Genomic DNA, 15,556 nt, shown 5'->3' with positions numbered 1-15,556 from the left:
TACTCATGCCAACACATGCCATCAATAAGATTCTCACTGAATATTTATGATTTTATATGAAACTTTTCAGGAAAGGGTTTGTCTTTCTACAATTCACAAACAATGCCTTTTAATTTATGATGGAAAAATAAGCAGGCAGTTATCTTGTTTTATTCTAAGGAAGTGCATTTTTAGATACAATCATTCACATTCAGGACATTTTTATAGTGTTCTTAATTTTCCATGTATGAATATAAAGGTAATGATAAAATTTTCATCCAAATTATAATAATTTGCATTTATATAGCACTTTAGGGTTATCAAAATGCTATGTATATTCTCATTTAGTCTAATTTAGATCCTCACTCTCAATAGATACTTTGGATCTGCATCTCCTTCCCTAATCCCCCTGGGATGATGGTGATGGGCTCACTGGCTCCCTTGCCTCATTCACTCTTCCTCCCAGGCAATTGCCACACTTATCAGTTATCCGTATTATCTTTCCAAAGCACAGATTGCTGAGGAGGCAGTGAGCTGCAGAGGAAACAGCTCTGTACCCAGACAAAACTGGGTTTGGAAATTGGCGTTGACCAGAATTTCTATCTATGTGACCTTGTAAAAGTTAACTTGCTGAGTTTTCTTATCTGTAATATAGGGATAATAATAGCTACTGTGAAAGGTTGTAAGAAGTAGAGATAATATATTTAAAAGTCGACTTTAGTGACTTGTACACAATAGAGACTCAAGAAATGGCAGCTCTCATGTTATTATGTCACTCCCCTGCATAAGCATATTTATGAGAGAACAAGTGTATACTGAGAAAGTACAGCGTGCCAGGCACACTTTATACCCTGTATATACTCTGGGAACTAGAGAAGCTTGTAGTCTAGTAATCACAAAACAGGGCCAACCCTGCTTCAATTATGAAAGTGCACAGGGGGAGCATGTAAACCACTCTAAGCTGTGACCTGAAAGATGGAAGGCCTGAGTTTGGCAAAAAGGGTAGAGGGGAGTTGGGATAGCTTAGGGTGGAAAAGAGCCTTAGGCAGAGACCTGGCATTTGCAAAGGCAAGACAGCATACTGGGTGCAAAAAACTGACAGCTACTGAGTGTGGCTGGAGATGTGGTAATGCAAGACAGCAAAGGGGAAGATGTGAAGAAAGGAAAGGGGCAATGGGAAATGGCAAGATGAGAAAGCTGAAGCTGTGGTGGTGAAGGGCCTAGAAACCACATCAAGAAATTTGGACTTTATCCTGAAGCAAGCAGAGAACTACTGAAAAATTTAAGCAGGAAGATTTGATCAATTTGCACATTTGCTTTGTTAGAAAAAAAGGCTCTTAACCTAGGCGACAGGTCCATGGATGGGCTTCAGATGATTTGCAACTTCCCAGAAATTGGATTCGAACAATTGTGTGTGTGTGTGTGTGTGTGTGCATGCATGTGTGCACATGTTCTCATACACATTTTGCTGGTGTTAGCTTCTCTAAGGGTTACTCAAAAATGATTAAAATGACTGTCTCAACACCTCTGGCAGGATAAAACCAAGACCCTTTAGATTGGCATTTTATAGCCTTTCTCAACTGGCTAAAAGCCTGTTTTTTCATTTCTCTCCCCACATTTTAGACTATAACCAGCTTGGAATTTTTTTCCTTTCCCTATTTACCTTTGAGCTTTCTTCCTGCCGTGGCTTCCTAGACTGCCCAGCTCTTCCCAGTCACACCACAACCTCCCACCCCACTTTCTGCCTGGAGAACTACCCACCTCTCAATATCTAAATGAGTTGTCTTTGTCTTCTCCCCCATTCTTTTCCACCACAAGCACAAATCCCAGTGACCCAGCCTGGAAGAATAGACTAGAAACAGGAAGTCTAGGGATAGACCCCTATTTATGTAAATATCAGATGTAAAGCAGAACCATTATTGTAAATCATTGGAAAAATAATGGATTATTTTTAAATGGTGCTAGGACAAATTATTTCTAAGTGGAAAAGACAGGATCCTGACCTCAGAACATTTGAAACAAACTGTTCCAAATGGGTCAATGGAAAGCATTGCAAATTTTAAAACCAAAAATAAAGGGGGGAGGGCAATATGTGCACAAAATAAAAATGAAATAAAAATAAATTTGACTACTGTACAAGACTTTTCTTAATCAAAAACACTATAAAAAAGAATAGGAAAACAGTCATGTGTTGGGAGAACTGTCAAAGAATTCATACCCAAGAAAATGTGAAGAACTCTTCCAAAACAATACCACAAGAAAAGTTGCTCAACTTCATTAGTAATTAGGTGAAATGTGTTAACATTTCAAACCACAGATTAGAAAGTTAAATGGCATGAAAATATCAAATTTTGGCAATGATAAGGAAAAATAGGAATTCATAACCTTGTTGTAAGGAATTTAAATTGTTACAACCACTTTGTAACAATTTCTATTACTTGGCAAATTTGAACATATGCCTGCTTACCCAGATAAATCTTTGTACATGTGCATCATCAGATATATGTATGTGTGTATGTGTATATATATATATATATAAACATTGTTCATATTAGAAAGAACAAGAAGCAGCCCAAAAGTTTATAAATAGTAAAATGTATAAGTATGTGTTATATGAAACATAAAGCAGTGAAAGTGAATGAATACATTATATGTATATCAACATGAATAACATCATGAGGCATTTTGAGATTATTTATGAATCCCAAAAAGAGAAGGACTATGTTTACAAACTATCTCTTCCTCTGGGTATGATACCCTTTGATTGTATTAAATTGAAGAATTTAAGTTTACTCATTAAAATAAATTTAGGGCTTTTGATTCAGCCACATCAGTATGGCATGGCTCAGGTTGAGTCTCCACTCCCTTGGTGGGCTGATATAAACAGACACTCACCCAAGAAGAGAACTTTGTTGTGTTTGATCCTGGGGCCCCAGGGATGAGCCATTCGCTTGATAACTTACCAAGACTGTTGGGAAGAGTGCCAGGACTGATATAGAAAGCACTAATGAGGAAGAGAGAGGACTGGAAGCCTAGAGGGAAGGGAGAGAACAGGCAGAGATCAGCGACCATCTTGCTTCAACATGTGGCAACTGACTTTGGTGAGAAAGCAACCTTGAGTTGGACTCTTTTTGACCTTGTAACTGTGAGCTTTTACCCCAAAGCCAACAGATTTCTGGTACTTTGCATTGGCTCCCCTTTGGCAGACTAACACAGTTTTGAGGGAGGGTTGTGGGAAGTTAGCAAAGTAGGAAGTTCCAGGAATCAATTCCCCCACCAAAACAGTTATTACACAAGCTGGAACTACCTGAATCAACTATTTTGAAACTGCAGAGTCCAGAAGAACAGAGAAGAATGGGGAAAGAGTTTGGTAAATTGCAGTAAATACCAATGAATTTCACTCTCCATGAAGTGGCTTCCATTGCCCATCCCCCAGTCTTGCAGCTGACAGAAAGTGAGGTACTCAAACCCAGTGACTGGTGTCTGAATGGGCCATAAACATGATCCAGATGAGTATGATCTGACCACTGATGACTAAGATTAATTAGCTAAATCAGATAAATGGGACCCAGTTCTGAGGACAATTATTTTTCCTGGACAAAGGCAGTAGAGGAGACCTAAAGGTTGTACATTGCCTCAAAGCTATGGAGGAATGTGAAAGGCTGCATTTGCTGGGCAAGTGACAAGTAAAAAGTGTACCAGTTTGGAGATCCATGGGAGAAGTCCTGGTACCCTCCCTGGCCATCCCTTATCCACTCACAGGAGCTGCCCTGTGTTCCCTTTGCAGATTCCTGACCTTGTTCTATCTAGAAGACTGACTTGAGAAACTCCTCTCTGGCCAGCCCCCTTTTTAAGGATTGGTCTTCTAAGTAAAAGCAGCTTAAGTGAGCAAAAACAGAGTAAGAAACAATCAAGTCAGGCAGAGACAAAGGCTTTCCAACTTTAAGACCTGCAGAGGAACATCCCAGAGAGGGAGAAGATCTGTTTCTTGGGAAGTAGATGGGACATTCAAATTCCTATAAGTGGGATAACCCCTCAGGCCACTACAAAGCATAAATCCAAGACAAGGCACAGGTCAGGAAAAGACAGGAAGGACCCTGCACTTTGCATTCACTTTTGACTAACCTTCTTGATAGAAAAGTTGAACTCTAAAGGGGAGAGCACCTGCCAACTCAAAGCCAATTTGCAAATACTGTGAAAGGTGTTTTTTACTTAGGATTGCTTAGTTTTATTAGCTCCTGACCCTCAAGAAAATCTCTGTTGTAGCATTAACTGCATACAAACTCAAGAAACAGACATCCCAGGTTGTAAATCCCAGAGCTAACATTTAAAATATTAAAAAGAACAGTGTACAATAAAAGATTATAAGACAAAGAAACAGGACATGATGGCACACCCAAAGCAGGAGAGTAAAAATGGAAAAAATATCAATGAAAAAGACCAGATTGTGGACATACTGTACAAAGATTTTAAAAAGTAAGCTTCAGCATGCTCAAGGAGATGAAGGAAAATATAGAAAAAGAACAAAAAGATATCAGGGAACAACGAATGAACAATATGAGAATCACAATAAAGAGACAGGAATTTTTAAAAGGAACAAAACAGAACTATGGTAGTTGAAGACCAAAGTAACTTAAATGAAAAATTTCCCAGGAGGGTTTCAACAGTGAATTGAAACTGACAAAAGAAAGAATCAATGAATTCTAAGACAAGACAATTAAAATGAGTCAGGCTGAAAAACAGAAGACAAAAAGCACTTCAAAAAGTGAAAATAGCCAAAGAACCCTGTGGAACTCCATCAAGCATTCAAATATACATATAATGGGAGTCCCAGAAGGAGAAGAGACATAAAAGAGGGCAAAAGGGATATTCAAAGAAATAATGACAGAAAACTCCCCAAACTTGGCAAAGACATGAATATGCACATCCAAAATCTAGAAAAAAACAAATAAGATAAACCTGAAGAGAAATATGCCCCAACACATACCAATCAAACTGTTAAAGGACAAGTATAGAGCTCTGAAAGCTGCAAGAGGAAAACAATAATTAGGAAACAGCAAAATGGCAGAAGAAAGCCCTGCATTATCAGTACATACTTTAAATGTAAAAGGATTAAACTCTCCTGTTAAAGGGCTCACCTTAAATTTTACACACATAATAGACTGAAAGTGAAAAGAGAAAAATACTCCATGCAACTTATAGCCAAAAAGGTGCTAGGGTAGCTATACTAGTATAAAGTCAAATAGACCTTAAGTCAAAAAATGTTACTAGGCAAAAAGGCAGTCATTATATATAATAAAGAGGTCAGTTCAGCAAGAAGATATAACAATTACAAATATGTATGCATCTTATGCAGAGCCCTAAAATTTATGAAGCAAACAGATGTGAAGGGAGAAACTGGTGGTTCTACAATAATAATACATTTTGGGGTTTTTGTTTATTTGTTTGTTTTTGTTTTTACAATAATATAATACATTAATACACCACTTTCAATAATGGGTACAACATATATACAGAACATCAGTAAGGGCATATGAGACTTGAACAATACTCTAAAACCAACTAGACCTTACAGACACATATAGAACACTTTGCTCAACAACAAATGCATACACATTCTTCTCAAGTTCACATGGATCATTCTTCAGGATAGACCATATGTATGGTCACAAAACAAGTCTCAATATATTAAAAAAGGTTGAAATCATACAGTGTATCTTCACCAACCACAATAGAATGAAGCTAGAAATCAATAACAGAAGAACAAATACAGATTTTATACTACGTGAAAATTGAACAATATACTCCTAAAGAAATAATAGGTTAAAGACGATATCAAAGGGAAATTGGTAAACATCTTGAGTTGAAAGAAAATGAAAATACAAAATGGTATGACTTATGGGATACAGCAAAGGCAGTGCTGAGAGGCAAGTTTATATCTCCAAATGTTTACATTAAAAAGGTCTAAAATCACAGACCAACCTTAAAACATGGAGAACAAAAAAAGAACAAACCCAAAGCAAGGAGAATGAAGGAAATAACAAAGATTAGAACAGAGATAAATGAAACATTAAAAAACAATAGAGAAGGGAAGCAGATATGGCTCAATGGATAGAGCATCCACCTACCACATGAGAGGTCCAGGGTTCAAACCCAGCGCCTCCTGACCTGTGTGATTAGCTGGCCCACGAGCAGTGCTGATGTGCACAAGGAGTGCCGGGCCACACAGGGTTGTCCCCAGCATTGGGGAGCTCCACACAGAAGGAGTGTGCCCCGTAAGGAGAGCCATCCAGCATGAAAAAAGTGCAGGCTGCCCAGGGTGGTGCTGCACACAAGGAGAGCTGACGCAGCAAGATGACACAACAAAAAAAGAGACACACAGATTCCTGGTGCCGCTGACAAGAATACAGGTGGACACAGAAGAACACACAGCGAATGGACACAGAGAGCAGACAACTGGGGGGGAGGGCGGGGTGGAGCGGGGAAGGGAAGAGAAATAAAAAATAAAAAATCTTGAAAAAAAATAGAGAAAATCAACAAAACTAGAAGTTGGTTCTTTAAACAGGTCAGTGAAATTGACAAACCTTTAGCTAGACTGATGAAGGAAAAAAAGAGAGAAGACGCAAACAACTAAAACTAGAATTGAAAAAGGAGACATTGCTACCAGTCTCAGTGAAATAAAAATGATTATAAGAGGAAATATAAGAAAGCATTGATGAAATAGATAAATTTCTAGAAATGCGTAAACTGCCAACCCTTTCTCAAGAAGAAATAGAAGATCTCAAAAAACCAATAACTAGTAATGTGATTGAATCAATAATCACAAATTTTACGGCAAAGAAAAGCCCAGGACCTCGTGGCCTTGTAGGGGAATTTTATTAAACATTCCAAGAAGAAGTAACACCACTCCTACTCAGACTCTTCCAAAAAATTGAAAAGGAGTGAATGCATTCTTGAGGCCAAGTCAGATAAAGATACCACAAGGAAAAAATAAAATACAGACAAATCTCTCTCATGAATATAGATGCAAAAATCCTCAGTGAAACACCAGCAAACTGAATCCAACTGCATACTAAAATAATTATATACCTTGGTCAAGTAAGACTTTTCTCAGGTATACAAGGGTGGTTTGGTACAAGAAAATCAATTAATGCAATATACCACATTAAAAGAATGACAGGGGAAAAAAATGTACATATCATCTCAATTGATGTAGAAAAGGCATTTGACAAAATCCAACATCCTTCTTCATAAAACACTTAGAAAACTAGGAATAGAAGGAAATTTCATTCCTCAACATGATAAAAGGTCTATTTGAAAAACCCACAGCTAACATCATGCTCAATGGTGAAAGATTAAAAGCTTTCCCTCTAAGATCGATAATAAGTCCTGGTCACTATTGTTACTCAACAATTTACTGGAAGTTCTAGCCAGAGCAATTAGGCATGATTAAGAAATAAAAGGCATCCAGATTGGAAGGGAAGAGGTAAAACTTTCTCTATTTGTAGATGGCATGGTTCTATATATAGAAAATCCTGAAAAATCCACACCAACAGTCCTAATGCAAATAAATACCTCAATGTGTCAGGGTACAAGATCAACCCCCCAAAATCCTTAATGTTTCTAAACACAGTAATGAATAGTCAGAAGAAGAGAGAAAGAAAAAAAATCCATTTCCAATAACAACTAAAAGAATCAAATATTTAGAAGTAAATCTAACAAGTGTGTAAAGGACTTTTACATAGAAAACTACAAAACATTGCTAAAAGATAACAAGGAAGACCTAAATAAATGGAAGAACATTCCATGTTCATGGATTGGAAGACTAAATATTGTTAAGATGTTCATTCTCTCCAAAGTGATTTACAAATTCAATGCAATCCCAATCAAAATTCCACCAACCTTGTTTTTAGAAATGGAAAAGCCAGTCATCAAATTTAAATAGCCAAAGCCCTTTTGACAAATAGCAGGCAGGAACTATATGAATCAACTATTTCAACACTCTAGAGTCCAGTAGAGCATTGTGCAGTACCCAGGGAAGAGCTGGAGAAAGTGTTTAGTAAATTGTGGTAAATACCAGTGAATTTTACTCTCCATGCAGTGGCTACCAGTGCCCATTCCCCAATCTTGCATCTGACAAGGAGGACTCACACGATGGGGCCTAAAACTTTTTGCACAACCACAGTAATCAAAACTGCATGGCACTGGCACAAGGAAAGACAGACAGACTAATGGGATTGAACTGAAAGCTCAAAAACCAACTGTCATTTTTATGGCCAGCTGATATTTGAAAAAGGGGAAAAGACACGGGAAAAAATATTCTCTTCAGCAAATGGTGCTGGGAAAACTGGGAATGTCTATTTGCAAAAGAATGAAGGTGGACCCTACCTCACACCATATTTTTAAAATCAACTCAAAATGGATCATAAAACTAATTATAATAACCAAAACTTTCAAACTCCTAGAAGAAAATGTAGGTAAGCATCTTCAGGACCTGTGTTATGCAATAGTTTCTTAGATGTCACATGCAAAAGAATAAGCAATAACAACAACAACAAAAAGAGATAAATGGGACTATAACAAAATTAAATCTTTTTTACCTCAGAGGACTTCATCATGAAAAGAAAACCACAACCTATATAATGGGAGAAAATATTTGAAAATGATATACCTGATAATGGCTTAATATCCAGAATATATAAAGAAATTCATCTACTCAACAGCAAAAAGACAAACAACCTAAATAAAAAATTGGCAAAAAAATTTAATTTCTTAAAATGGCCAAAAGCTCGTGAAAAGATACTCAATTTCATTAACTATTGGAAAATGCAAACCAAAACCACATTGAGATACCATTTCATCCCACTATAATAGCTGCTATTAAAAAAATAATAAAACAAAATTGCAAGTGTTCAAGTACTGGAAAGGATGTAGAAAAACAGAAATATTCATTGCTGGTGGGAATGTACATTGGTACCACCTCTTTGGAAGGCAGTTTGTTTCTTTCTCAGAAAGATATATATATAGAATTACCATATGTCCTGGCAATTCCACTCCTCATATATACCCAAAAGATTGGAAATCAGGGCCTTGAAAAGATATTTGCATACTGATGTTATAATGACATTATTCACAATTGCCAAAAGACAGAAGCAATCCAAATGCCCATCAACCAATAAATGGATAAATAAAATGTGGTCTATACACACAATGGAATATTATTCAGACATAACAAGTAATGAAGTCCTGATACATTTGAAAATGGATGTGAACCTTGAAGACATCATATTGAATGAAATAAAACAGATACAAAAGGACAAATATGGTATAATCTCATTGATATGGAATAATTAGAACAAGCAAACTCATAGAGTCAGAATCTAGAATAATGGCATCAGGGATGGGGTGAAGGTAAGGAATAGAGAGGTAAAAGATACACAGTTTCTATGTTTCACAATGGAAAAGTTTTAGTAATGGATAGTGGTGATGGTAACATAACATTTTTAATGCAGTTAACAGCATATATTTGAATGTGGTAAAAGGATAAATTTTAGGTTTTATATATAAAAATATATTACTGGGATTTAAAAAAAAATTTTTAGTATCTTGGAACTCTTGAAACGTCACCACACAGTGAATCCTAAGTTAAGCCATGGACAATTATTAATAGTATGATTTAAAAAGGATGCTTTTATCCATTGTAATAAATGTACCACATGAATGCAAGGTGTCAGTAATAAGATGGTATATATATTTTATGCCTGATTGTTCTGTAAATGCACAACTTTATGTATATACATATAGAGAGAGGGAGTTAGTAAAAGTGTCTTGGTGGTAAACTCAGCTTTTCTTTGTCTTAATGTATTGCTACTTTGCCCTATTTTTTTAAAAGACAGCTGCAAATATTAGATTATTTATTCTCAGTACTTTAGAGCTAATATCTAACCAACCACTCTTTCAGTTGTTATTGTTGTTAAGGCCTTTGTCTTTCTAATTCCCAGGCTTTTGTAGGTAATCTCTCTCTAACTTTAAGATCTAATATACTCTTTGGTATTCTTTGGTTTCATATGGTAAATGTAGGTGCAGATTCCTTTTTATTTACCTTTTTTAGACAGTTTTTTTAATCTGGTGTCTTTCAACAGTTCCAGAATTCTTGGCCACCTCACCCTATTTTTCTCAAGAAACTTTCTGGAATAATCTGCTGATTTATTAAATTCTCTTTGATAATAAATATGCTATTTTATCATCATGCTTTCAAATCCCACTTTTATTTATTTAAATGTATTAAACATACTTGTTTTATATTTTGTGTTTTATAACTCTAACATCTGTATCCTTTGTAGGTATGATTCTTTGTTTTTCTACAAAATCTCACTCATGATAGATTATTTCATCACACGTTTAGTGTTGTTTTTTTAAATAACCCTATATTCACTGGAACTTTATCTGTGAGAATACATCGAGACTTATAATAGATTCCTTCAGAGATATCAGTTTGGTTCTACCAGATTGTATTTGCTTCTGTCAGGCTGTTGGGGGCAATACTAACATACTAACTCAGGGTCATTTGCAATTCTGGATTGGATTGTGAATGCTTCATAGATGTGAATTCTAGGCCCCAAATCAAGGACAGTTAATTTTGTGGTTGGTAATTCCAAGAATGAAATTTTCTTTTTTATTCTGTCACTTTATTTCTTCCTTTACTTTCCTTTTTTCTTTCCTTTGTTCTTTTTCTTTCTTCGCTCCTTCTCTTTCTTCTTCCCTTCTTTCCTCCCCTCTTTCCTTCCTTCTTTTCCTTTCTTCTCTTGTTGCTTCCTTCCTTTTGCTTTCTATTAAGCAAATATCTGAAACTTATACTTTCTTTGAGTTATGCATTCTTTGAATTGGGTGTGCCATTAGAAACTAACTACAAGAATGATGCAACACTATGCTCTTCCTTAGCCTTCATCTGGCTAATTCGTGCTGGCCCTTGGGTGATCCATTTTCCATCACCCCATCTAGGATATTTTCATGAGTCAACTCTACCCATCACAAACAAGATCTGCAGAGAGCTAACTGTGTTTCCATCACATCTGATGTTTATCCCAGGATAGTTTTTTCATGCTAATTTCAATTTGTCTAAACATTAAAATGCAAGTACTCAAGGTCATTTGGTATTTGTCTTATTTACTTTATGTCCCCTGCACATAAAATCAAGTCTGGTTTATAGTGGGTATTAAGAAATGGTTTTCCATGGATGAATGAATAAAATAATACCTATTAGAATGTGTATTTTTCTCCATAAATATATTTTTATTTTTAACTTTTGGGCCTTCTTCTCATGTGTTAGCTCTTATTGAAAACATTAAACCATTTGTGCTTCAGTTCTCTATCTTTACTTTTCTGGAATAGGTATTAAATTGGATAATCTCCTTAAACCAATTTCTGTCACAGCTAAATTACACTTGAGCACACAAATATTTTAAACCTCGAAATAATTTTATTATTTTTGAAATGTGAAATATTAGAAAATGAAAGGCAGAATAACCATGATCATTAACAGCCTAACTCTAATTTGGTATTAATTATATTTGCCATTTTCTACTGCCTTGAAGAATTATAGCTGTTTTATAGTCGTTCTTCACTTCATTTTCATTCAAAGCTTGAATCTTGAAAGAATCATTAAAATGCCTTCCTAATTTCTTTGCCAATTTATTGACATCATATCACATTCAGGAGTCCATTGTTTTGTTTATGAAATTTATGTTCCACAGAAACTGTTTACCTATCTGAAGTTTTCAATGTAGTGAAGTACCATTCATGGCTGGAACTAGCATTGTCCTCATTTTCTCTTAATTATTTGTATGTATTTTCCAAAATATTTATCCAGCAAATACTATGTGTTAGAATGGTCCTAGTCTCTTCGGTTTATAGAAAGGTGAAAAAGTTTGAAACCAGCGTGATTCAGGTATGACTCCTGCCTTCAAAGACACTTTATCATCTAGGAAGAAGAAAGAAAAGCATAGATTTTTACATGGATATGCCTTTGTATCTGTGTATATAAATATCAGTAATGGTTAACAGCTATATCAAACACTTACCATGTGCCAAACCCAGTTTTACGTGAGCTAATTCATTTCATCAAATCCAAAGTCACTGAGTATAAGATGTACCATTATTTTAGTACCACGATAAAAAAATATATACTCATTATGAATCATAACTTACTCCTGATTATAAAATCCAACCAAATATTGGAGATGTCAATATGTGAAAAAGTATTGTACTTATAATTGGCAAATTTAATTATTTAATCTTATCAACAATCCTTGAAGTTAGGTAATGTTATTGCTCCCATAACACAGGCAAGGAAACAGATAGCGTACAGAAATGTTAAGTAACTCGCACAAAATCACACAGCTTTGTAAATAGAGGCACTGGGATTGAACCCACATTAGTATAACTCCAGGAGTGTCCATATTTTTTCTTTCTAATGTGGCTTCATTTGAAATTGAAGAATACAGGGAGCTCTATTAATTCTGAGAACAATTGAGAATTTAGTTCAGTTGATCAGACTTAAATTTAAAAAACTATCTTGAAAATTATTAGCCTGAGTATTGCTTCAAATGGTTGTATTAACCAGACTAAAGAGTAGTTAGTAATCTTTGCAAAGTCAGTTATGAAACGATTGATGTTTTCAGTCTATAAATCTTTAACTATATTGCATGTAGATGTAATAGTCCTAACAGAATGAAAGGAACTGGAAAAAAAAAAATCTAACAACTTTTACCCAGAATGTAGACATCTGTTTTCCTGTTCCTTTAAAGGGAAAATTAGTAGTTGGTGAGAACAATCCATCAAGTTCTCTTTTTGAGGTTTTATAAAAAGAAGTTGCAGCATTTCTGTGTGGCACATTGAAAATTAATTCTAACACTATATGAAGTGTTGTGAATAATCTTTGTAAGGAGACAAAATGACTAACCAAAAGCAAGAAACTACATATTTCATCTTTGGTAATAATCAGCAAAATCTATTTCTTGAAAAAGCTAATCAGTGAAAAAAAAAATAACAACCATGTATTACATTGCTTTTGCCTATAAATAATGAATTTCATGTAAGAACAAGTGGTAGTTAAATGTACTGTGGGCCAAATGCATAGTCATGGAATACCCAAGACTTCATCTGTGGAAAAACAGCAAAACAGAATTAGAAATGTCAAAAAGAAAAGATCTCATTAAGATAATTCTTCCATAAATGAATCAAAAATTCTGTCCCAGCTGTTCATGTCTTACAATAGTCAAGATGAGATGGACAGAGCTAAAAATCTAATTTAATGTTTCTCAAAATATGGTACTAGAATTACTGGCTCATTGGACTGCTTATTAAAAATGCAAATTCTTTACCCCCATTCCAGACCTACTATAACAGTGCCTCTTTGGGCAGAGTCCATTAATCCACATTTTAAAAAGAATCTCCGTCTACAAGTGATTTTTAAGAACATTAGATTTGAACACCAATGCATTAATTTTGGCTCTTTTCCATATACTACTTTGGACTGATGGCAGGAATAAGTCAATTATTAGTGATTATTTTCACCAAATATCAGAAATTAAATATTTCATTTACTAGATTTTTATTAAGCAGTATGGAGGAACACAAAGGAAATGTATACTCAGAATATATTTCAATTCTTGCCCGTCATCTAAACAATTCTTTGATGGGATGAAGTAAATAAATAGAAGGGAGGGAAAAAAAGAATATGACTCTTAAGTTTGGAGTCTGGGTGGCAGAGAATAGTGAGGCAATGGAATATAAAAACATTCTGGAAAAAAATTAAGAATATGGGTAAGGAGAAGGGAAGGTTTTATAGCTTGCCCTTTTACTGTTAAGTTTATAAGGATGGTAAATTAAAGTTTGTTACTGAGTTTACATGTGAACTGAATTTTGCTATTTGAGTTTATATGTGATGGAATTAAACCAAACTGAGATCTAATTAATGGTTATTTTCTATTGCAGCAATTGTTCAACTGTCAAGCTCTACGAAAACTAAGTATTCCTGACAATGACCTTTCAAGTCTGCCAACTACTATTGCTAGTTTAGTTAATCTTAAAGAACTGGACATAAGCAAAAATGGTAAGATTCTCATCACCAAATAGCTTGAAAGTTTTTAGTTAAAATGTGTTTTAAAGTTTTCTCTTTGAAAATGATATAACTATTTTTCTTTACTTTGCTAGAACTATAAATTTATTTTGTTGAAAAGTGAAATCATAATAAGTCAAAGACAGAAAACTTCTCAGCCATTCTCTCACCTTGACTCATAATGGCCTTATTGCCCTTTGCACTAATAAATGTGATCTAATAATTTCTAGAATATTCTATATCCTTTACAATCTCTTATTCTCCTTATTCTCAGACATGTCTCAAAAGTCAACTTCTCAAGGAGACCTACTGGTCCACCCAATTTGAAACTGCACCCCCAATTCCCCTTTCTTTGCTTCATTTTTCCCCCATTGCTTTGGACATCTTCACCATATGTGATAGGAAGAGATTTTTCTTTGTTTTAGTCATGATGTAAACCAAATATCAGTAGCTATAATAAGTGAGTTTGGTAAATAATAGGTGCTCAGTAGTAATTGTTATATTTCTTGACAAATTTTTATTGCTGGTGCTTTTTGTTGAAGTGTCGCTGATGTTGATGGTGATATTGATGTTTTTCCCTTTGAGATTTTGTGGGAGTGATATTAAGATCTTCAGAAAGTTTCCTGCATCTTTATTCATTTATTAAATCTTCATTTCCTTCAAAATGCCTTTCACTTTCCATTTTATTAGACTAAATCAACAATCTGTCAAAAAAGGTTATGTCTGAGCAGTAAGAGGACATAAAACATGTCCCCTTTAAAATCAATGTGGTTAAATTTGCCTGTGTGTGGTGCTTTGGTTATTTCAGGCAATATGGTTGGTGGCAAAGGGATGGGTGTAAACAAAACAGTTCCCTTACAAAAACAAAACATTGCATGAACAAACCATGTCAACCTTACATTCTAGTAGGTGCTCTAGACATTAAACAAATGCTTATACATGACTAAATAACTTCAAATGCATGAGGCTACATGGCATGTGAAGGATGTGCGTGTAAGGAGGACATAATCCAATTGGTGTGGTTAGAGCACAGTACTCTAACCAAGCTCAGAGAGGAAAAATTGAAATTAGATGAGACTGGATTGATAAATAAGGATCTGTATAATTTTAAAAGACCTCCAGAAAAATCTCTTGGTCACAAATAAATGACATACCAAAGAAATAAGATACTTTGTAGGGCTCTATGTCTATATCCCAGTAACCTTGTCTCTGATCACTCTGCTAGGAATTCTCCTCCCCAGATAACTGAATTACTCTTCCTCTATTTTCAGATCCTTGTTCAACTATGCCCTTGTATTAATCAGGGTTCTCTAAGGAAACAGAACTGACATGCGATACCTATAAATAGTATGAGATTTTATAAAACTTCTCTCACATGACCATGGATATCCAAGTCCAAATTCTGCCGGGCAGGCTGCAAACCAGGGGCTTCAATGAATGTCCTTGATGAGTTCCCAG

At 35.1% G+C, this 15,556-nt stretch overlaps 1 protein-coding gene across 3 annotated transcripts in view; it reads left to right on the top strand.

Moving 5' to 3' along the window:
- The window catches only part of LRRC7 (leucine rich repeat containing 7), a 641,808-nt gene that overhangs the window by 291,180 nt on the left and 335,072 nt on the right, over positions 1–15,556 (top strand). For all 3 annotated transcript variants that reach the window (XM_071217384.1, XM_071217382.1, XM_071217383.1), the window contains one exon: positions 13,975–14,092. In XM_071217384.1, coding sequence (XP_071073485.1) covers positions 13,975–14,092 — 118 coding nt within the window. The remainder of the gene's footprint in view (positions 1–13,974; positions 14,093–15,556) is intronic.

This window comes from Dasypus novemcinctus, chromosome 9 (genome assembly GCF_030445035.2).
Source record: "Dasypus novemcinctus isolate mDasNov1 chromosome 9, mDasNov1.1.hap2, whole genome shotgun sequence".
Taxonomy (NCBI): domain Eukaryota; kingdom Metazoa; phylum Chordata; class Mammalia; order Cingulata; family Dasypodidae; genus Dasypus; species Dasypus novemcinctus.
The sequence above is the reverse complement of the archived record's forward strand: the minus strand, read 5'-3'. Positions and strand labels throughout refer to the sequence as shown.